This window comes from Dromiciops gliroides, chromosome 2 (genome assembly GCF_019393635.1).
Source record: "Dromiciops gliroides isolate mDroGli1 chromosome 2, mDroGli1.pri, whole genome shotgun sequence".
NCBI lineage: Eukaryota > Metazoa > Chordata > Mammalia > Microbiotheria > Microbiotheriidae > Dromiciops > Dromiciops gliroides.
In genome coordinates, this window is record NC_057862.1 from 532,127,798 (window position 1) to 532,151,834 (window position 24,037).

General features: G+C 35.3%; 1 protein-coding gene across 1 annotated transcript in view; it reads left to right on the top strand.

Moving 5' to 3' along the window:
• LOC122739250 (disintegrin and metalloproteinase domain-containing protein 32-like) overlaps positions 1-24,037 on the top strand; it is a 124,257-nt gene that overhangs the window by 27,143 nt on the left and 73,077 nt on the right. Inside the window, exons 4-9 of the mRNA XM_043981059.1 lie at positions 7,513-7,591; positions 10,342-10,418; positions 11,460-11,637; positions 17,854-17,922; positions 23,029-23,100; positions 23,485-23,651. Coding sequence (XP_043836994.1) covers positions 7,513-7,591; positions 10,342-10,418; positions 11,460-11,637; positions 17,854-17,922; positions 23,029-23,100; positions 23,485-23,651 — 642 coding nt within the window. The remainder of the gene's footprint in view (positions 1-7,512; positions 7,592-10,341; positions 10,419-11,459; positions 11,638-17,853; positions 17,923-23,028; positions 23,101-23,484; positions 23,652-24,037) is intronic.

Below are 24,037 nucleotides of genomic sequence, written 5' to 3' on the forward strand. Positions count from 1 at the left end.
AATAAAATAGAGGATTTTCAAGCATTCTTGATGAAAAGACCAGACATGAATAGAAAATTTGACTTTAAAATACAAAGCTCTGTAAGGGGGCTAAAATTCTAGCTATACTATCTAAAATCTAATGAGTGGTCACCAATAAATTATACGCTTTAGCAAGAGTATTTAAGTGTTTAAGTATTTATTAAAGAGCATTTGGATCAGAGAGAAAGGTAAAAATCTAACTATTTCTAAGAGACCCCATCATCTGACCCACCATGGTGAGGTCAGGAACCAAAAGAGAGGAAGAACCCCTCTGCCAGCGTCCACTTCCTACTTGGTGTCCTCCTCCCAGAAATGGGAGGATCCTCAAGTTGATTGGCTGGTAGCTTTGATAGGCAGTACCCACAAGCAAATGTCACTTCCTGACACCAAAGAAAGCTGCATGGCTTGCCCTCAGCTGCCTTCTCCTCATGGCAGAGCTTTCTTACAATAGCTCTCCAGCAGGTGGCATCATTCCAATTGTTACAGCTCAAGGGAAGCAGAAAAAGGTAAATAGGAAAGAGAAATCATAAAGGATTTAAGGTTAAACTATTTACATTCCTAACGGGGACGATGATACTTGTAACTGCTAAGAATTATCTCATTATTAGGACAGTTAGAAGGAGTATACATAGAGGACATGGATATGAGTTGAATATGATGGGATAATATTTAAAAAAATAAAAGCAAGGGGTGAGAAAGGAATATATTGGGAGAAATGAAAAGGGAGAGGCAGAATGGGGGAAATTATCTCACATAAAAGAGGTGAAAAAGAGCTTCTATTATGGTCAGGAAGATGGGGTAGGTGTAGAGGGAAAGACTTGAACCTTACTGTCATCAGAATTCGTTCAAAGAGGGAATAACATACACACTTCATTGGGTTTAGAAATCTATCTTACCTTACAAGAAAGTAGAAGAGGAAGGGTATAAAAGAAGGGAGAGTGTTGTGGATTGGGGGAAGTAGTAGTCAGAAGCAGAACACTTTTGAAAATGGACAGGGTGAAAAGAGAGAGGGAATAGAATAAAAGGAGAAAAAAGGATGGAGGGAAATGCAATTAGGAATCATAAGTATAAAAAAAAATTATAGCAAGTTTTCTGACAAGGGCCTCATTTCTTAAATATATAGAGAACTGAATCCAATTTGTGAAAGTAAGAGCCATTCCCCAATTGATAAATGGTCAAAGGATGTGAACAGGCACTCAAATGAAGCATACAAAATTAACTATAGGGTCAGCCAGGTGGTGCAGTGGATGGAGCGCCGGCCCTGGAGTTGGGGGTACCTGGGTTCAAATCTGGCCTCAGACGCTGGCTGTGTGACCCTGGGCAAGTCACTTAGCCCCGATTGCCTCACTAAAAATAATAATAATAATAATAATAATAATAAAAACTAACTATAGCCATATGATTGGATGTTCTAAATCATTATTGATTAGAGAAATGCAAATTAAAACAATTCTGAGGTACCATCTCATACCTATCAGATTGGCTAATATTACAGAAAAGGAAAATAACAAGTATTGAAGGGGATATGGAAAAATTGAGACACTAATATTCTCTTGGTGGAGTTGTGAACTAATCCAACCATTCTGTAAAGTAATTAGGAACTATACCAAAGGGATATAAAACCATGCATACCTTTGACCCAGCAATACCACTGCTAGGTCCATATTCCAAAGAGACAAAACAAAGAGGAGAAGGATCTATTTCTACAAAAATATTTATGTCAGCTCTTTCTGTGGTGGAAAAGAATTGGAAACTGAAGGGATGCCCATCAATTGGGAATGTCTAAACAAGTTGTGATATATAATTGTGATTAAATACTATTGTGCTATAAGAAATGATGAGCAGGATTTTCTCAGAAACACTTGGGAAGATTTACATGAACTGATGCAAAGTGAAATGAGCAGAACCAGGAGAACACTATACACAGTAATCCTAATAATATATGATGATCAAATGTGAAAGACTATTCTCAGCAATACAGTGATACAAGAGAATTCTGAATGACTTTTGATGAAAAGTGCTATTTATCCCTTTTCTTGTTTTTTTCTTTTGGTCTGCATTTTCCTTCACAAAATGACAGATATGGAGATATGTTTTGCATGACTGCAACATGTATAACCTCTATCAAATTGCTTCCCTTCTCAGTGAGGGGAAAGGGGAGGAAGGGATAGAATTTGAAACTCAAAATTTTAAAAAGCGAATGTTAGAAATTGTTTTTACATGCAATTGAGGAAAAACAACATACTAAAATGATTTGAAAAAATAATTCTCTATACATATGTATTAAGGACCTCATTAATGGTGGGCTTTGGTGGGGAAGCAGCTACCTAGCATTTCAAAATTAACTGAATTGAAATTGACCGAAACAGAGACAAAACTAACTGAATGAATATAAGACCCCACTGTGCCTCTTGTTTGTTGATTACACACAAAAAGAAAAATTGGTTCAGTGGAACAAAATGCCACCTTGTAGGCACTTTTACAAGAAGGTATCTCCCATCCATCCATCCATATAAAGGAATTTTGACAAAAAAAGATGGGCTATTCTTATAGGAAGAGAGGGTTGATGAATGGACAGTCAAGTACTCTATTGGTAGGTACTCTTGAGATTTTAAGAGTAATTGAGTTAGTCCACTGGCATTTGCAGTGGTGAACTTAAGGGAGGATATAGATAAAAGCATGAATTATTTGCATACTGCATCTTTGAAGGAGCTCTCAAATCAGTGATTTCACAGACTCATTTGGGTATTTGAGCATTATGTGCCAGATACTGTCCTAGAAGCTACAAATACAAAATCCAAAATTAAAGCAATTCCTTCAAGTACTGTTTTAGTGTAGGTCTGGCAAACAACATATGCACAGATAACAAAAGCAAAACATATTCAAAGTAATTTTGATGGGAGAAAAAGTCTCATATAGGAGGAACCAGCTCTTTTTCATCTATACCACACTGTTTCTTGTAGTTCCTCATTTACTGCAGTTGATTTAGGAGCAAAAAATTGTGTCCCTAAGTTGATTAGACATGAGTATCATGAATTCTTGTACTATATAATTATAAGCATCACTGCCAAATCCAAAAGAACTCACAGCAATCCTAATCTTATTTCTTTGTAAGTTTTTATTTACGGAAACCCTTTTTCTTTTTTATTTAAATTTTATTAGGGACTATTTCTCCTCTCCCTGAAGAACCAGGTGCATCTTCACATAAACACATCAAATCTGAGCTTAATAAAATATCCTTATTTCATCTTATGCACTACATTGTAAAAAGAAGCAACACATCTAAAACCATGTTAGCAAGATGATTTAAACAGAATTATATGAAAAGACAAAATGCTTCACATATACATTCTGATTCCTACTTATACACATACAGATTTAATACGGAATGTCATAACTTTTGAAGTACTCTTCCTCTTTACAAAATGTTTTGGTGATTCCATGCCATGTGTTGCACATTTATCTACCCCATCCTACCCCATATTTCTTGAAAACAGGAGACAGTGAATAAGAGGGTTGTTATCTTTGAATTTAACTTTTGCTTGTGCTCTAAACTACAGAATACTATTATTGCAGTTTTGATTGTTTGTGGAGGTCATCATTTTAGGTTTCACTCATTCTTCGCAGACATTGGGCCCTAAGGGACTAAATGAGCCACTTGACCACAGTAATTTAAAATGTATAAATAACCCTTAGTCATGATTACTGGAATGAAAATAGACTAAATACACTAAGGTACACTTTTTGGCCTGGCATATAATAGGTATTTATTAAACACTTGTTGAATTGTTAAGTTTTTGGCGAATCCTTATATCATCCTTTGTCAAGAAGGGAATGCAGCTATGAAGTGGTGGTCTGTTCTGTAAACTGAGGTATGAACCATATGGGACCTGGATCTCTTTTTCCCAAAGGGAAGAAAACTGGAGGGAAACTATGTCTGTAAAGGTCAAGAGTGATCTTTATTAAGTAGGTACATACATGCCTGAGGAGCAGACAGCCCAATGCTGGAACAACTCAGCTCAGGGGGAAGCAGGGAGTGGTTTATATATTTTTCTAATAAAGGGAGGTGGGAAATGGGCTGATTTGGGAACTAAACAGGGCATGTTATGGACAGAGAGATCCAGGTACAAGGGGCATTGAATTTTTGGTACATTGAACAGGCAGGGCAGCTAGGTGGTAGAATGGATAGAGCATTGCCCTTGAAGCTGGGAGCATATGAGTTCAAATCTCACCTCAGACATTTACTATCTGTGTGACCCTGGGCTCTGGAGGAGAGATTGAGATTGGTGACCCTGTATAGCCCTCTCTCACTTAAATCTAATTCAGTGCAAGTTACCTGATGTCATGGTCCTCTTTGAGAATGAAAGACAAACAACATTGAACAGGCACTCAAACTTTACTAAAATTTATATAGTCAGCTCATCTGTCTCAGCATTGGAATGGGTTGCTCTTTATATTTTTAAAATATCTAACAAAAAACCTTTATTTTAATAAAATGTTTAAATTTTAATAGTTTTTGAAATAGATACGATTTCTTCCATAAAACAAACTGTATTAGAAAACAAATTTTAAAACTTCAGGCTACTGCACTTCCCAAAGTTATTAATAATATTTTAATCACCAAATCAAGTGACCTCAAATCATCAGCCATTTTAATCCTTTCTGCAGCATATGCTAATATTAACCACCCTCCTCTCTTTGATATTCTTCTTGAATTTTTATAACCATTTTTCATATCTCCATTTTTTCTCTCCTGCCCCTCACCCTTTACCATTGAGAAAACAAGAAAAAAAATAAACCATTATAAACATGTATAGTCAAGGAATACAAATTCCCTCACTGGCCAGGTTAAAAAAAATCCTCATTCTGTATTCCCAGCTTGTTTCACCATAAATCCTCTGTAATTATGGCTGGTCATTGTGTTGATCAGAGTTCCCGAGTTACATAAATGTTTGTCTTTATAGTATTGTTCTCCTGGTTCTGTTCACTTAGCATTAGTTCTTATAAATGTTACCAGTTTTCTCTGAACCCATCCTTTCATAATTTTTTTACAGCACGTTTTATGTTCTATCACTTTCACATGTCATAACTTGTTTGGACATTCCCCAATGAATGTGCATCCCAGTTTTCAATTCTTTGCCATCATAAAAAGAGCTGCAAATATTTTTGTACATATGGGCCCATTTTCTCTTTTCTTTGATCTCTTTCAGATATAGACCTATTGCTGACTCCAAATGTCTGCACAACTTAATAACTTGTTGGCCATAGTTCTAAAGTGCTTTCCAAAATTGCTGGACCAGTTCACTGCTCTATCAAGAGTGCATTAATCTCATATTAGTCAATCTGATAGGTGTGAGGCAGTACCTCATAGATTTTAAATTTCACAATTTTTTAATCAGTAGTGATTTAGAGCATTTTTTTCATATAACTGTAGATAGCTTTGATTTCTTTGAGTGAAAACTGCTTGTCCATATCCTTTCGCCATTTATCAATTGCAAAATGACTTGTATTAAAAAAAAAATTTTTTTCAGGGCAATGAGGGTTAAGTGACTGCCCAGGGTCACACAGCTAAGAAGTGTCAAGTGTCTGAGGCCGCATTTGAACTCAGGTCCTCCTGAATCCAGGGTCGGTGCTTTATCCACTGTACCACCTAGCTGCCCCATGACTTGTATTTTTATAAATTTGACTCAGTTCTCTAATGTACCCTCCAGTATTTGTCATTTTCCGTTTTTGTCACCTTTGTCAAATTGATAGTTGTGAGGTTCTACCTCAGAGTTGTTATAGTTTTCATTTCTCAAAACTTTTAGTGTTTTTGATAATTTTTTTCATATAGCTGTTGATAATTTGTATTTCTTCCTCTGAAGATTATCCATTCATATTCCTTGAACATTTATTATTTGGGGAATGGCTCTTATTCTTATAAATTTAACTTAGTTCCTTTTATATTCTGGAAATGAGATCTTTATCAGAGAAACTTGCTGCAAACCTGTGGGAGTCTTAGGGATCCCTTTGGACAATATGTTGATGTTGAGAGCCAGGGAAACTGGGCTGGAGGTCCTGAAATAATTCTAGTAGTGATGGGATGATTGAGTTGGTCTGTAATTATTCTTTATATAATTTCTTTGTGGTGGGTTTGTGTGTGCTTTTTTTTTTAAACTTTTCTTGTCATTGATGAGCTTTCTGATTTAGGAACTCCTAATATGACAGAATATGGGGAGTGTGGGAAACTACACCCAGTTATTTCACTGTGCTATTTTCCTAGGATTCCTAGGATTTCCTAGGATTCACTAATATTTTTCAGAAGAATTAGTTTTCTTTAAAAAAAAAATCAGTTCTGTTTCATCATTGCAGAGAACTCCTGGTTTGGAACTTCCCTTATCAATGATGATTAGTTGTCTTAAGGAGTTACCTGGGTTACTGAGAGGTTAAGTCACTTGCTCAGGGTCACATAGTCAAGACTTGAACACCCAGTAATCTTCCTAACTCTGAGGCCAACTCTCTTACCTATGGAATCCTAAATTCTCTTCATTAATTACAGAAATGAGTAATGAAGACATTTAGTGGCCTCTGATGTATAAAGATTTAAGGTATAAATCAGTTCTTAATTGACATATTTTGTCACCAGCTGCTCTGCTTGGTTTTGACTCCACTGTCATCATCATCACCATCCCTCTACACTTCTCCTGCCCCTTCTCCCCTCCTCCAGCTCGTCACCAGAAACCATATCAGCATAAAGATAGATTCATCTCCTCAGTACCCTCAGTTGCTTACTTAGTAGAAAGCTAGAGGGCAGAGCAAAAGCTTCTTCCATAGCCTGCCTTTATAGAAGGCTCAAAAATCCATCCATTTCTTCATTTACTATCAGCTGTTTGCTTGGTTTTAGCTCTACCATCCTTATACCTCTGGGCTAGGTACCCACGGAGTGACTTCTCCTCCCTTTTAGCTTCCTTTTGTATATTATCTTCTCCCATTATTTTATAAGTACCTTGAGGGCAGAGATTGTCTTTTTTATATCCCCAGTGCTTAGCATAGTGCCTGGCACATAGCAAGTACTTAATAAATGTTTATCATATTGGATAGAAGCACCCTAGAGAAAAAGAGTTTCAGGTATTCATCAATGAATTTAAAATTGAATTAATTGTGGAGACTAGTCATCCAAGCATAACTCCATTTAAGATAAGTATTTTATTGTAATTTATTCTCTTACTTAGGACAAGTATTCCTTCATAATAAGGGAAAACTGGATTGGAGGGGCAACATAGAATACACAGTGAATTGGGAATAGTGAGAGATGGGGAACTTTGGGATGGACAGAGTGATAGTATATGGAATCTGTTGAGGTGAACCTGAATGGAGAAAGAGATGTATATCAATATCTTAGGCAATACGATTTGATAATGCAATTAGTTTAAATGGCAGAAACCTTCGTAAAAAGAGAGCAGTGCAGCTTTCCCAACTCAGATTTTCTTGTTATGTTTTCTTCACATCCAGATTGTTTTTACCAGATGATTTTGTTGTCTATATGTACAATCGTGAAGGTGCTTTGTATTCTAGTTCCAAGAACACTATGGTAAGATTCATATTTTATGTCTTAGAGATTATTAATTTTTTTTGTTTTGTTTTGTTTTTTTAGTGAGGCAGTTGGGGTTAAGTGACTTGCCCAAGGTCACACAGCTAGTAAGTGTTAAGTGTCTGAGGTCGGATTTGAACTCAGGTACTCCTGACTCCAGGGCCGGTACTCTATCCACTGTGCCACCTAGCTGCCCCGAGATTATTAATTTTTTAAAATTTTGTTACTTAGAATGGATATTTTTCCAAGAAGAGGTAGTATGATGTAGTGGGTAGAGGGCCAAACTTGAAATCAGAAAAACCTTTTTTCATCTAATCTTTGATTTATTCTTTGGGTGACCAAGGGTGAGTTACTTTACCTCACTGAATCTTAGTTCAGTTTCCTTCATCTGTGATAAGAGGTGATCAAACTAGATGACCACTACATAAGATGGTGGACTAGATTAGTGATATCAAATCCAAATAGAAACAGAGTGACTAAATTATATATAAGGATCCCTGTGAGTTGCATATTGATTTGCAAAACCATATGTTAATATTATCTATGTTCTATTGAATTTTTATTTATTTTGTTAAATTTTCCCAATTGTATTTTATTTTGGTTTGATTGGACTTGAGTCCCCAGGCTAAGTGTTTGAAAACACTGGAATAGATGACTTCTAAGGTCCTTTCCACCTTGTTATGTTGTGCTCCCTTGTTCTTAGGGCCCCACAAGGTTTCCTAGACTATAAATCACAGATGAATTGCTGATCTGTACTGGTGGAGGGAATTCCCCAAATAGATAAAATACCAGTTTTGGACAGGACCCAAAACATATCATTTTTACCAAGGGCCTCAGCATTCACTGTAGCATATAGAAATCTGGACATACCCACAGTAGTGATGTGATGGAAAAGCTGTAAGGAGCCAAGAGGAAGAACATTGCTAGCTCTATGCTAGTGCATGTTTTCTATTATTTCCTCATTCTCTTCTTAACTTCCAATCAAAACTCATTCACTAAGCTGATCCTTACCATAGATGGACTTGCTTAAACTAACTGACACTAAAGTATGAATTACTAATGGAATTATGATTCCTGAGTAGTAGTTATATTATAAAACATTAATTAAAATGAATCTACTTGGTGGAATATGTGGGCGACATTTTGAAAAAAGCCCTCATACACTTGCTCAATTCTAAGTGACATTCCTCATCCATAAATTAGTTTGTCAGAAGTATGTTGGTTTCCAAACCTGATCCTGCTATATCTCCAAGAGATTTGTCCATCCTATATCCTCTTCTTTGTGGATTGCTAGGATTCTCAGAAGGGAAGTCCCATTTCCTTGACTTTCTCCATGTTTTTACTACCATGATCATCCCCCTTACCCACTCAGTTATTTCATGGTTTATAGGAAAGAGGAGTGGATCCTAGATTTAGAATTTTAAAGTTAGATAAAATCTGTGTTTGAATTCTGACTATAAAATTTACCAGTTATGTGTCCTCACAAGCAAATCACATAACCTCTGAACTTTAGTTTCCTTATAATAACATGGGGATATTTATATCACCTATTTCACACAGTTGTTCATGAAATAAAAAATCCCAGAAAGGTAATTTATATAGAATCACAGACTTAGAGCTAAAAGGGATCTTTGAGGTCATGTAGTCTAACCTCCTCATTTTACCAGTGAAAATTAAAGGACTTTTCCTGATGTCACACAGGTAGTAATAATTAGAGATGACATTTGAACTCAGATCCCCTGACTTAAGAGCCAGTGCTCTTTCTACCATACCAAACTGCCTCCTCTTTTTAGCCTCAAGGCTAAAAAGGATAAGGTGGGGACTTGACTGCTATTTTAAAATATTATATGAGTTATTATGTGGAAGGATTAGAATTGTTCTCCTTGTGCCCACTAAGGAGAACCAAGACTAGTGCTTAGATGTTATAAGGAAAGAGATTTTGGTTCACTACAAAGGAATATTTTCATTCAGTTTTTTTTTTTAAATGGTAGATAGTTCGCTGGCACTGGAAGTCTAGAAGCAGAGATGGCATAATTACTTAGGAATGATGTAAATCACTTTAGGTTGGAGCAGGACAAATCAAATGACATATGGCCCTCCAATCCTTACTGCTATAACTTTATGATATAGGTAATATAATTATACTCCCATTTTATAGTAAAGAAAATTTAAGCTTATAGATTGGGACTTGTTTCAGGTCAGATAGACAATATTTCAAAGTTGAGACTTGAAGTCAGTTCTTTGAATTCCAAGTCTAGCAGTCTTTCTACTATATCACTCTGTTCCTAATCTGAACAAATACTTTCAGTCGTATTTTTCCAGTCCCACTGTGGAGGTAAAATAGGTTGAGACTAAAAAGCCATGTTTATGTGTTAACCTTGGCATGCTGGATGTTTTGAGTAAGCCAAGCATCTTTAAATGATCTATGTATAAAGTATGCTAAAATTTATTGCATGTTAGTATGATAGAATTTTTTTCACTGAGGATTGTGATATGGATGACTCACTCTGGAGATGAGAAATGGTATAGGAATCCCAAGGCCATTTAGAAGAGAATTATTATTAATCTCTAAGGGAGTAGTACTAATGGCCTATGTAAAACTAGGAGATACTTTGATTTTAGGAGACCATAGTTTGGTTGCTTATAGACTTTTTAAGACATAAAAGCATTTGTGAAAGTCCCTTAAGGAGTACGAAAGAGTTGGATAGAACTAATTCCCAAATAACCTATTTGTCTTTTTCCCCCCCCAGAAATATTGTAACTACCAAGGACACATTGCAGGTTACCCAAAATCAGTTGTCACACTCTACGCCTGTTCTGGACTCAGGTTCTTTTTTATATATGATTGATTACAAAAAACAGATTTGTAATATTTTATTATAATGCATTTGCTATGTTTAAAGTAGATATATGTACAGAGATATGGTAGAAGTTGTAGAATGGAAACCTGTATGAGATTTTCTCATCTATCTTCAGATTGATTATGAACTCATCTACCAGAGAAATATATAAACTTTATTAGACTTCCAAAAGCCATGCACCTATTCGCCTGACTTTGAGGTCAAAAAGGTTCATTTGACCTTTATAAAACCATCTGAAAATCTATTGACTGAACAATTCATGCTCTTCTTTTGTACTCTTAGAGAAATGGAGAGCTGATTTTATGAAAAACTTTGTTTTAATTTCCCCATTGGCATAATTTCCCTGTTCTCTTAAGGCAGGAAGAGGTTATGCTGAGTACACTGTCTCCTATGGACTTCTCTGCACATTCTGGTCCTAGCTTTATTATGATTTTCCCTATAGTTTTGAGAAGAGGAAAGCTATCTGTACTGGAGGCAGAATTGGTATATATTTTGAACTATAGAGTGACTTCTTCCCCAGTATGTAGCACCACATATTCCTCTAGACACAAACATATCATGCCACAATTACTTAATCCCTTGAATACTATTTTTTGAGAATTCTTTATGCTTCTGAGATTCCTTTAACAGAATAATAGGTCGAAGGCTAGAAGAGACCTCAGAGGGTATCTAGTTCAATCTCTTTATTTGACAGATGATTAAACTCATCTCTAAGGATGGTTAAGTGAACTGCTGGTGCCTTCTCCAACTATCTTGTATTTAACTACTTTGTATTTATTTGTATTTGTCCTTATATGCATTCTTGTTGTCTTTCCTGTTAGAATGGAATCCTTTTACCTTTTGAGTAAGATTTTTTTTTTCATTCATTGTGTTTGTATCCTCTTAACATAGAACTTGGTAGAAGGTAGATATAATAAATAGTTGCTGAATTCTTGTCATCTGAGAATCTATTAGAATTCTATAATATATTTGATTTTTCCTGTTTTTAAATTTCCTGTATTTTGCAGAGGGTTACTGCAGTTTGAAAATGTTACTTATGGAATTGAGCCCCTTGCGTCTGCAGGTGGATTTCAGCATCTTATTTATCGATTAAGAAGTGAAAACACAGATCTTGCTATTATGGCAGAAAATAACACACATATAGAATCAGAGGACCTGGAATATAAAGTTGATTCTAGTGTTGAAGTGAGTTTTGGAAATTTTATCATTACTTCCAAAGGTTTAATTACTTATCTACTTAAAATGCTTATTAAAGTTAACTAGGGTTAGCATCTTACCTTTCATCCCTTATTCAGCTTTTGTGACCATTTTTCCTTTATATTTCCTTTTATTCCCATCATTACTTCCTAAAGAACCTTTCTTTCTTTAAGCATCTGCTTTGTGGTTCTCTCATCCATATATGCTCACAGACTCCAGTGTTTTTTGGTCCTGTTTTAAATTGGCTACCTAGTATAGTGCTGTGTTCAATGTGAACTGAAATACAAGTTGTTATTTTAAAAAATCACAGTACATTCCTGGGAATAGTCATAAAGAAGATTGTTTTGAAAGATGGTATTATAGGGGATTTCATTCCTAACCAAGGATTAGGAGTCCATAATCATCATAAATATGTTAGCTATATATCATAAAGGCAGATTCAACAACTACAAACCTCTGGAATCATATAAATAGTAGCATTATAACTATGATTTTAAAATCAGTATAAGTATACTTTTAGATATTGGTTATATAAAAGCTTCAACATACTGTTCCATATGGTATATCAGGGACTCTTAACCATTTTTTTATATCATGAATCCCTTTTGTAACCAGGTGAAAGCTATAAACTCTTTAGAATAATTTTTTTAAATAATTAAAGGAAATGCAAATTTCAGTTAGAAATTAGTTAAAATAATGGCATAATTTTTTCTATCTAAGTTTACAGACTCCCTGAAATGTTAGCCCCATACTAAGAACCCTTATTGTTGGTAGGGGGTTTAAGTGGAGTCCAGGGTAAACTTGAGTCAAAATGGCATGTAATACATTTTAATCCAACTTTATAGGAATCATAAATTAAACTTAAAACTAGCATGCTGGTTATCATAAGCATTTAGTTAATAATTTGCCTTCTTAACAATAGGTGGCATTTTTAATGCTTTATACAATACTTTGCTTGTTTCCATTATCTCATTTAATTCTCACAACTCTATGGGGTAGGAGGTATTGGTATTATTATTTCCATTTTATAGATGAGGAAATTAGGGCTCAGAGAGATTGCTCATGGTCATACAACTAATCATTTGAACTCAGCTTCTGTGGACTCTAATATTAGCATTCTTTCTACTATATCATGCTGCCTCTCAAATTCTTAGAATTAAAAAGGTTTCTTTTTTTTTTTTTGAGGGGGGGGGAAGGGAAGTGAGGAGAAAGGCTGGAAGAAATGATTGATGGCCCAGGTTTCTTGAAAAAGTTGTCCTAAACAGTTTAAGTGGATGTGATTTATTTTTAGTTGATAAGTTCCTCCAGGGCAAGAAAGGGTCATTTTTCAAATAATTCACTGACAGAGCTTTATTAAAAGTAATAATTTATGGATTAATTTGGGGGGCATAACTTCAACTCTTAGCTTGACATTTATGAACTGTTACCTTGGACTAGGCATTCATCCTTTTTGAGCCTTGGATTCTGTATCTGTGTACTATGGCTGTTTTAATGTGCCTTAAAGGGAGGTAAGAATAGATAGACATTTCAAACATCTTCCTCTCCTCTACCTTTCTTTAAAGGAGACTTTAGTTCCTGTCAAGAAGAAAAGCAGGAGTTTTGAGTCAGAGGGAGTACTTGGCTAGAATTATATTTATCTGCTCTCTTAATTACTGTTAGTTTAGAGTAAATAACTTTAAGGTTCAAACTAAACTCCTGATTGCTATTTATTAATGGGAAAGGAGGACTCAGGTTTATGTCCAAGGCTTGATTCCCTTCCCACCAAATACCAGTTCCACAATGAACACATATAGTAAATGGCAAAGAAATTCATTTATCCAAGTTAATAGTAAAAGAGAAATCAGAGAAAAAAATATATATATGAGAATATATACCACAGAAGACAAATGAAGGAGCTCTCATTGTTGGCATAGTCTAACCATCAAGATTATTAGACATATTTGTGGGATGATGGCCATTCCAGATTGACTATCAGGATGTTTGAGATTTGTTGTTTGAATTTGTACCCTAAGAATCTCAGTAGCAGTCCTGGACTAGAAAGGAATTGCTTCTAGGTTCAATTCTCCTGCCTTCTAAAAACATAAACAAGTCTTCAATGTATGTGTTACTTTCAGAGCCCATAACTGAATAAGAATGTTTTTATATAGCTGGTAGATTTTTTTTTCCCTCAGACTTTGCCCATTGGTTCTTTCCACTTACTCATTATAAAGCCCAACTAACTGTTCTATGAGCAATAGTGGTTGTGGTCAATAGTCCCAGTGGGGCCCCCTCTATTCTCTGGGGCTATTTTGTAAACAGGTAGGTTGTCTAGCTTCTCAACAACTTTGTATGGGTGAGCTTTCCATTGGTCAGCTAACTTGAATGCCAATGTTCCTCAATCAAATTCTTATCTCCTTGTTTAAGGTCTTGATAGCATACTCTGGCAAGATTATGTCCTTTGTTTTTTGTGACAGATTTTATGAGCTGAAGCTGTGAAAGGTTAGTAGAGATCTCTCAGCTTCTCCTTAAATTGTGAGATGTATCTAACGTGTGCAAGAGCATTTGGGTGACACAGTGTATGGAGCACTGGGCTTGGAGTCAGGAAAACTGATTTTCATGAGTTCAAATCTGGCATCAGACACTAGCTGTGTGACCCTGGGCAAGTCACTTAACTCTGTTTGCCTCAATTGTGTCTCAATCCACTCCAGGATCTTTGCCAAGAAAACCCCAAAATGGGGTTATAGAGAGTTGGACATGGCTGAAAAATGACTGAAAAACAACAACTTTGGAAGGGAAGTAAGTACTTGACAACTGAAGCAACAGTAGCTTGCTCTCTAAGTCTCTACCTTGGTTAGAGTAATCCTAGCAGGGAATCCATATATTGAAATACTTTTCCCATAGCATCTTAGCAACAGTAGATGCTTTTGGATGGGTAATACTTGTGCATATCTAGTGAAATGATCAGTCACATTTTTTTTCATCTTGCCTTTGCAACAAATATTTATTTTTTTCCAGTTACATGTAAGGGTAGTTTTCAACATTCATTTTCATAAGATTTAGAGTTCCAAAGTTTTCTCCCTCCCTCCCTCCCTTTTCTCCCCCCTCCACAAGATCTCAACGAGGTTATATATGTACAATCCACAAGTGTTCTTTTTATCAGTTCTTTCTATGGGGGTGGATAGTAGGCTTCCTCATTAGTCCCTTGGGATTGTCTTGGATCATTGCATTGCTGAAAGTAGTTAAGTCATTCACAATTACTCATTGAATAATACTGCTGTCACTATGCACAATGTCCTCCCAGCTCTGCTATACATCAGTTCGTGAGTCTTTCCAGGTTTGTCTTGGATCATCCTGTTTGTCATTTCCTATAGCACAAGACCATTCCACCACAATCATATAGCACAGCTTCTTCCATCATTCCTCAATTGATGGACATTCCCTTGATTCTCAATTCTTAGCAACCACAAAGAGTTGCTATAAATATTTTTTGTATAATTTTTTGCCCTTTTCTCTTTTTCATGATTACTATTGTTAACTGTTTCTCTTCCATCCTATTCCCTTCCCTGATATTTATTCAATTATCCATCTTCTTTCATCCTATCCTTCTTCAAAAGGGATTTGCTTCTGTCTGTTCTCTCCCCCACTCTGCCCTTCCTTCTTTTGCCCCTCTCTCTTTATCCCCTTCCCCACCTATTTTCCTGCAGGGTTAGAGAGATTACTCTACCCAATTGAGTGTGTATGTTATTCCCTCCATGAGCCAATTCTAATGAGATTGAGGTCTTTGAGCCAATTCTGATGAGTGTTAGGCTCATTTACTGCCCAGATTAAATAGATTACTCCACCCAGTTGGGTATGCATTGTCTCTCCTTGAGGCAACTCTGATGAGTTTAAGGTCTTTGAGGCTTTTCTGAGGAGTGTAAAATTCATTTACTGCCCGGCTCCTCCCCTATCTCTTCCCCCATTCCATAAGCCTTTTTCTGTTTCTTTCATGTAGGATGCCCTTCCCCCTCCCCCAGTGAATTCCAGTACCCCCTCTCTCTGAGGAGAGCAGAGTGGCCAAGCTTCTGGCCCCAACCTTCTGCTTCTCCTCCTAGGAGAAATCAGTCTCCCTTGGAAAAGGGGGGAGGGAGACTCTAGAGATATATATTCTTACCTCCATGTGAACCATATCTAGACAGATTCATGCAGATACACATAACCTACATGGACAGAACAACACAAAAACTATATCTAAACTCCCTGCATTTGAATTACTATCACCACCACCCCTACTATGTCCCTAATTCTCCCTACTCCCAAATAAAGCCCTCCCTTTTAACAAAATGTAACAAAAATGTAGTTAAGCAAAATAAATTTCAGTTGTAATAGTTGTGTCTGGAGTTAATGTTTCATTCTATTCCTATAGTTCATCACCTTTCCTCCCAAGGGACTGGGAAAGCTTGTTTCATCACAAGTCTTCTGGAGTAATGCTTGGTTAATTCATTGATCAGATTTCTTGTATCTTCAAAGTTATTTTCCCTTACAAGGTCATAGTCATTGAATAAATGGTTCCTCTAGTGCTGCTCATTGCATGTTACATTAATTTATCTAATATTAACTAATACAGGTAGCTGTGTGGAAGAAGACTTGAGTTCAATTTGGCCTCATACACTAGCTCATTAAATGACCCTGGGCAAGTCTCTTTCCCCATCTGTAAAATGGGGACAATAATAGTAGCTCCTTTACCAGGGCAGTTGTGATGATAAAATGAGATAATATTTGTAAGGTGCTTTGCAAACCTCAAAGCACCATATATATGCTAGCTAGGATGATAATGATGATATCTTTTAAGATTCTTATGAATCTATTATTTTTTCATCATTCCTTATAGCACAAAAATATTTCATTGCATTCATATCTCATAATTTTTCCAGCCATTCACCAAATAATTGGCAACTACTTTGTTTTTAGGTCTTTGCTCCAACAGAAATGGTGATATAAATATTTTTGTACATATGAGTCTTTTTCGTTTTTGGTCTTTTGGGGGGTATATTGGGGAATATGTTCCACTGTGAAGTTACAGAATCTGAGTTAGAAGGGACTTTAGAGATTATCTAGTCATAATTACAACTTTATTATCCAGAATATATATTCATATTTCATGTTACTTCACTAAACTTCCCATGTTCCTCATTGTCTGCCCTTTCAAGTGGGGATTTGATTTGGGGATTATGATTAGGGGAGAGGGAATAAGGAGAAATCAACCTACATAATGAGTGTTCTTTATAAAAATTATCTTTTTAACTTGAATGACAAGTTAATTTATACATTATGATATATAGCATTTTCCGTGCTACTTTGTAAGCAAAATAAACCATCTTTCACATCCTTCTCTCCAAATTAATGTCCCAATGTAGACCATTTTCTAATAGGTAAAATTGCATGGAGACTGGCAATGATTGAACCTGAGTCTACTTCAGGCTCTTAGGGATCACCAGGTCAGTAGCTCTAACCTCATAGAATAGTTTCTTTTAAAAATCTTGATCGACTGATTAAATTGTGGCTCTTGGCATCTTCTCTGATGCTAATTGGGAATTGTTACCACACCAAAAGGATTTCCTTTATAGAATCAGAGTTGAAATTTGACTCTCTTGAGCTGTGACATTCAATCTTTTGTCCTAAGCAACATTGTAATAGGATCCTATTTGTAAAGCAAATGCATAATGTCTTCCTGTTATACAGATAAACCTTTATTAAAATCTTGCTTAATATCTCATTGTGTCATAGAGGGGACCCTCAATTCTCAAAACCCATAGGAGGAGAGCTGACTAAGATAAAAAGGTTTTGAGGATGGGCTCATAAATATCTGTTATCCGAGTATCAGCCTACCTTTTTCATGAGAAGTGAGGGTGTAACCTACGTTGTAGAGGAACTGTTGATGAAAGCATTGGTCCTTAAAGTATTGTAAACCTTGGCCACAGAACAAGGAACAATTGAAAATATAAAAAACAATGAATTTATTAAACATTCTTAGAAATTTGGGTACTTTTCCAAAAGAACTTGTTTGTTAAACATGACAAAGAACCAGTTATAGATAGGGTTCCCCAAAGCCTTAGTGCAGATTTAGTTTTAAAATTTATCTCTACCCTTTTCTTCCCATCCCCATCAATGTTGTCAATATGCTTTGTTGCAATATATAGTGAATTATGAAATATCTGATAATTTCTAATGTTTTTCTTTTCCTAGACAAAATCATTTAGTCCAAAGCTATCACCTCAGTATGTGGAAATACATATTGTCTTGGATAAAGGTTTGGTATGTCTTTATTTCTTTGAATGGATATGTGTTTCTATATTTAGGGCCTGGGATAAATTATACAATGTACCCTCTCTACTTCTTCCAACTACCATAACATTTTTATCCTGGTAAAATTATTGAAAGTGAATATTAAGGATTAGAGGCAAAATGAATCTGGGACGTGTGCTAGGAGAGAAAATTTAGAGGGTGCAAAATTTAAAGGCTCTAGTCATACTCTTTCAGTAGAATAGGAGGAGGTGAGAAACACAAGCTCAGAAACTGAGGGCAGAGAAGAATGGATTTGGATATCTCTATCCCATAAAGAAATCCTTATCTGTCCAATCCTGCCCCATTCCCAAGGCTATTTCCTTTTCAGATGGACTCTTTTCATTCCCCCCTTCCTCCCTCAAACTTACATCTTATAGTAAGCCATGGAGCTAATATTCACCTCCCAGACCTCTCTGGTGGAGACTCTAAATGCTATCCTGTGGTCTGGAGTAAATTACTTATGTGATCCCTTAAAGCTCTGAGGCTGTGTCCTCTAGGCCCCTCTGGTAACTAATTCTAACTCCCAGTCAACAGAATTTGTATTAATTACTTTCTGTTGACATATTTTGTTTTTGCATTATCTATATTTCCCAATGTATCCCTTCTTCTAGGCCTTCCAGAGAGCCATCCCTTATAATAAAGTATGAAGAAAGGAAGAAGGAAAAAAATGCACAAAACTCAACAAGAGATAAAAAAGTCTAATGTTAGAGGCAGTACCTTCCCCATGGTTTCTCACTTCTGCAAAGGAGCTGAGGGTGTTATATTCTCTTATTCTTTATTTGAGGCCAAGCTTGGTCCTTATACATCTAGAGCCTTCAATTTCAATAGTTTGGTTTTTTTTTTTCTATTTTCATTTCTCTATTCATTGTGTATACTGTCTTCTTGATTCTACTTTCCTTTGTATCAGTTTATATAAATATTTCTGTTCTCAGTATTCATTTTGTTCATTGTTTCTTATAGCATAATAATATTCTGTTACATTCATTACCACAATCTGCCTAGCTATTCCACAATTTATGTACTTTATTTCCAGTTCTTTGCCACCAAAACAAGTGTGGCTATAAATATTTTGGGGCATATAGAGCCTTTCCTTTTTTTAGGTATATGCCTAGTATTGGAATAGCTAGGTCAAAGGTTATTAACATTATACTCACATTTTTTGCATAATTCCAGATTATTTTCAAGAATAATTTTTACCATTTACAACAGTGTGACTTTATTTCACCAACTCCAAAATTTACTGTTCCCTTTTATCACCTCTATCGATTTTTCTGGGTGTGAGGCAAAATATCAGGGTGGAGTTGTGAGCTGATTCAGCCATTCTGGAGAGCTATTTGGTACTATGCCCAAAAGGCTATAAAACTCTGCATACCCTTTGATTCAACAATACCACTGCTAAGTTTATATCTCAAAGATATCCAAAAAAATGGAAAAAGACCAACTTGCACAAAAATATTTAGAGCAACTCTTTTTGTGGTGGCTAAAAATTAGAAATTAAAGGTATGCCCATCAATTGGGGAATGACTAAATAATCTGTGGTATGTGATTGTAATGGAATATTATTGTGTTATATACAAAAAGTAAGAAGGATGATTTCAGAAATACCTGGGAAGACTTACATGAACTGAATGTGAGTGAAGTGAACAGAACCAGGAGAACATTATACACAGTAACAGCAACATTGTATGATGATCAACTATGATGGACTTAGCTCTTCTCAGCAATACAATCCAAGACAATCCCAAAGGACTAATGATAAAGCATACTATCTGTCTCCAGAGAAAGAACTAATATTGTTTGAATACAGACTGAAGCATGATATTTTTCACTTTCATTTTTTTCCTTTTGTTTGAGTATTCTTATACAAAATGAGTAATATGGAAATGTTTTACATAATTGCACATGTATAACCTGATTACTTATCATCTAAGGAAGAGGGGAGATGAGGGATGGAGAGGTGGGAAAGGGTAGAATTTAGAATGGAAAATTTTAAATAAAAATGGGAAAAATGATTTCTTGGATAAATCTTTGTGATCAGTATGATAGGATTTTGTTTAGCTGTTTTTAATCATTATTCATCAATGATGTTGGCCTATAGTTTGCTTTGTCTTTGCTTGGTTTAGGTATTAGGACTATAGTTGTCTAGCAAGATTCTCAATTTGTGAAAGTCATTTGTGAAGTGTTAGTACTAATTGTTCTTGGTCTGATAGAGTTCTCCTGTGAATCCATAAGGTCCAGGAATTTTTGTCTTTGTTAGTCTTTTTACAGCTAAATCTATTTCCTTTTCTGAGATTGGGTTATGTCTGTCTGGTCTTCTCATAGTTTGGATATTTTGTGTTTTTGAAGGTATTCAAATTTTTTTGTGTTCTCAGTTTTTTGTTTTTTTTTTAGCATATAACAACATGTTGTTGGATTGTGTTTTCTAATCCATTCTGCTATCTGCTTCTGTTTTATGGGTACATTCATTCTATTCATATTCACAGTTATGATTACTAATTGTGGCTTTCCCTCAGGTAGTCCATTAATATTAAAATTATTTCTCTTTGATCTGTTTCCCAGGTCATTTGCTTTTCTGATTAGATATTTCAGATTTTCTTCTATTTTTCATTTTTTTTTACTTTGTTTTATTGTTTCTTAATGTCTCATAGAATCATTAACTTAAAGTTGGCCAATTCTAATTTTTCTTTATTTTCTTCAGTGAGCTTTTGTGTTTCTCTTTCCATTTGGCCATTCTGTTTTTTTAAGGAGTACTTTTTTCAGTGAATTTTTATGCCTCTTTTACCATTAGGTCACTTCTGATTTTTAAGGTGTTATTTTCTTTAGTATTTTGGTGCCTCTTTTACCAATCTGTATTTGTCTTTTCATCATTTTATTATGCCACTCTCACTTCTTTTCTCAGTTTTTCCTCTATTGCTCTTATCTTTCCTTAACACTTCTAGGAATCCTTATTGGGCTTGGGTCCAATTAGCCTCTTTCTTTGAATTAGCCTTTATTTTAAGCTATTTTCACACTGCTGTCTTCTTCTGAGTTTATGTCTTGGTTTATGTCTTGGTCTCCCCTGCTACCATAGTAGCTTTTTATGTTCAAATACTATTTTGGTTTATTGTTCATTTTTCTAGCTTATTTCTTGACTTTGAACTTTATGTTAAGTTGGGTTCTCAGCTTGGACTTCTCAACTTCAGCCATTTTTATGCTGCTGTTTTCAGATTTAGTTCTGGGGGCGGGGTTCCAAGTTTTTGGTGCTTCCAAGGTGTTATGATCCTGGTAGAGATATGGTTACTTATCTCCTGGTCAGCACTCTGATATTTACTAAGGAGGAAATCCTGGTCCCCTGTAGCCACAAGCACTAGTGCTCTCTTTACCTTGGAACTGTGAACAAGACCCCTGCTCCCTTGTGATTGATCCCCAGAACTCCTCTCCTCCATGGAATTGGGATCCAGGACTGTGTATGGACAATAAAGTTGCCAATCAGTGCCAACTGTACACAGTGCCAGCAAAGGGTCCCCTTAATCTTTTACTGACCAGTTTTCTGATCCCCGTCTGATTTCTGGACCGAGAGCTCATGAATCTCCTGCTTCTAATGCCACTGCTGCTGTGTATAGGGTTTAAATTCCAGTGTCACAAACTTTTCCTGCTAACCCCCTAAGTTTTAATAGGCCAGAAAAATTCCTCACCCTGAACTTTTTTTGGCTTTGCCACTCTAAAATTTGATTTGAGGAATTATTTTAAAGTTGTTTGGACTGAAATTTTGAGAGGGTTCAGTTGTGCTGCCTCTAATCTCGCATCTTGGGTCCCTATGATTGTCTTTGATTTTCTTTCTAGAAATATTTCAAATTTATTATTGAACATTCATCATTTGTCCTATATAGTTAAGCTTAGCTTTGCATGATTGGTTGCTGTAGGCTGCATCCTGAGTTCTAGTGCTCTTTATAACACATTCTGTTCCTTCTTTCTTTTTCTAATGGGTACAGAATAATCTTGGGTTATTTAAATGCCCTTCCCTTTGTATTTGAAGACCTTTCTCCTGATGGCCTTCAGAACTTGTTTCTGAATTAAATTGTTAAATTTAACCACTATATGTCTAGAACTTGGAAGCCTTGGTTTTTTGTTTTTGTTTGTTTTTGTTTTTGTTTTGTTTTGCTTTGTTTTCCCTTTCTGGAGGTGATCTGTGAATTCTTTTAATCAGAATTTCATTTTGTATGTTCAGAAACTGGGCGGTTCTCTTCTACTATTTTCTTCATTGTATTGTTAAGGTTTTTTTGTACTGTCCTGTTTTTCTGTGAGACCTATGGTACTTAGGTTTTCTCTACACATCCTGTCTTTGATATACATATATATATATATATATATTTTGCTTGTATATTGAGTATATTTTCTTTTGATCTTCTTGTCTTTTGTTTCTTTTAGATTGTCTTTCATTTCTGAATATTTGCATTCCTAATCTATTGTTCTCTTGCTTGTTTCTCTGGGGAGGTTTTCCATTGCAAATTCAAGTTTATGTATTCTATAAATTATTTTTGCTATGTAGGACTTAAATTTTGCTCTTATAATTCTTATTTCTCTTTTAAACTACTCAGGAACAGTATGTTGTGGTTCCATGTTCTCCTCAAATTCCACAGGGCTCTTATAATTCTTATTTCTCTTTTAAACTACTCAGGAACAGTATGTTGTGGTTCCATGTTCTCCTCAAATTCCACAGGGTCTTCAGTCTCATCAAATGTTGGATGATGTTACTTCATCTTGCAGTATTTATTTATAGATGCCTGAACTTGTTTACTCTATCTAGAGGCCATATTACCTTCTGTTGTTACTGTTTTCCCTGTTTATTTATCTGTTTATGTTCATATGGATATATGGGTAATATAATATATAATGTAATAATTCCTTTGCCCCTGTCTTGTATGATGAAACATCATTACTTCTTACAAAGGCTAAGGTCCTTAGAAATATTAAGTGAATAAATAATGTTAGTTATTTGTGCTTAGATTTAAACATAATTTTATTATTTATTAATTTATTTAGATTTAATTTATTTTTATTTAATTTATTAATTAATAAAATAATTTTATTTTCCAGTATGATTACATGGGCTCTGATATTGAGGCTGTAACAAATAAAGTCATCCAGATTCTTGGTCTTATAAATGCAGTAAGTTTCTCCCCTTTTTGTGTTATATGGGGGAAAATTCATTGTTTTGACTTTAGAGTCAAATTGATTTACTGTGGCTCTTTTGGATAATAAATAATTCCAAATGCCAAATGTAAACAAATTATGCGGCTCCATCAAAACACAGGAATTCAGTTAAGTTCCGTTGAATAATCATTTACTAAGCAACCACTATGTGTAGTAGCTTAAATTGTGAATTCCTGTAGGGCAAGCACTGCCTTTTACCTTTATTGGTATTCCCAGCCTTTAGTACAGTGCCTAGCATATAGCATACAATTAATAAATGTTTACTGACTTACCTAGCACATTCATAATGCAACATTAAAAAGTATCTCTATAGTTATTTGTTATCTTTTCTATTTTTAGATGTTTACTCAATTTAAAATGACAATTGTGTTGTCTTCTTTGGAATTGTGGACATATAAAAATAAGATTTCCACAACTGGGGAGCCAGATGAAATATTACAAAGATTTTTGGAATGGAAAAATTCTTATCTGGTCCTACGGCCTCATGACATGGCATATTTATTTGTGTAAGTCTAATATTTCTGCTTTGCTAGACATATAACAAACACATATGTGTATCAGATATTTTTGGTTATGGTCCTTTGTCTCTGTGTGACTTGTGGGGCTTTCACAAACTCTTAGAGGGGAAAACATAATTGTGAGACACCATCATGTGACAGCAGCTGGGTGGCATAGTAATCATGGAATCAGGAAGATCTGAGTTTAAATGAAACCTTAGACACTTACTAAGTATGTGACTCTGGACAAATCACCTAATCTCTCTGTGTCATTTTCATCATCTGTAAAATGGGAATCGTAAAAGCATGTACTTTCTAGGGTTTGTAGTACTTTTTGCATCTCTTACATGCTATATAAATTCTAGCTTTATTTTAAAATTTTATCCAGCCTCTGA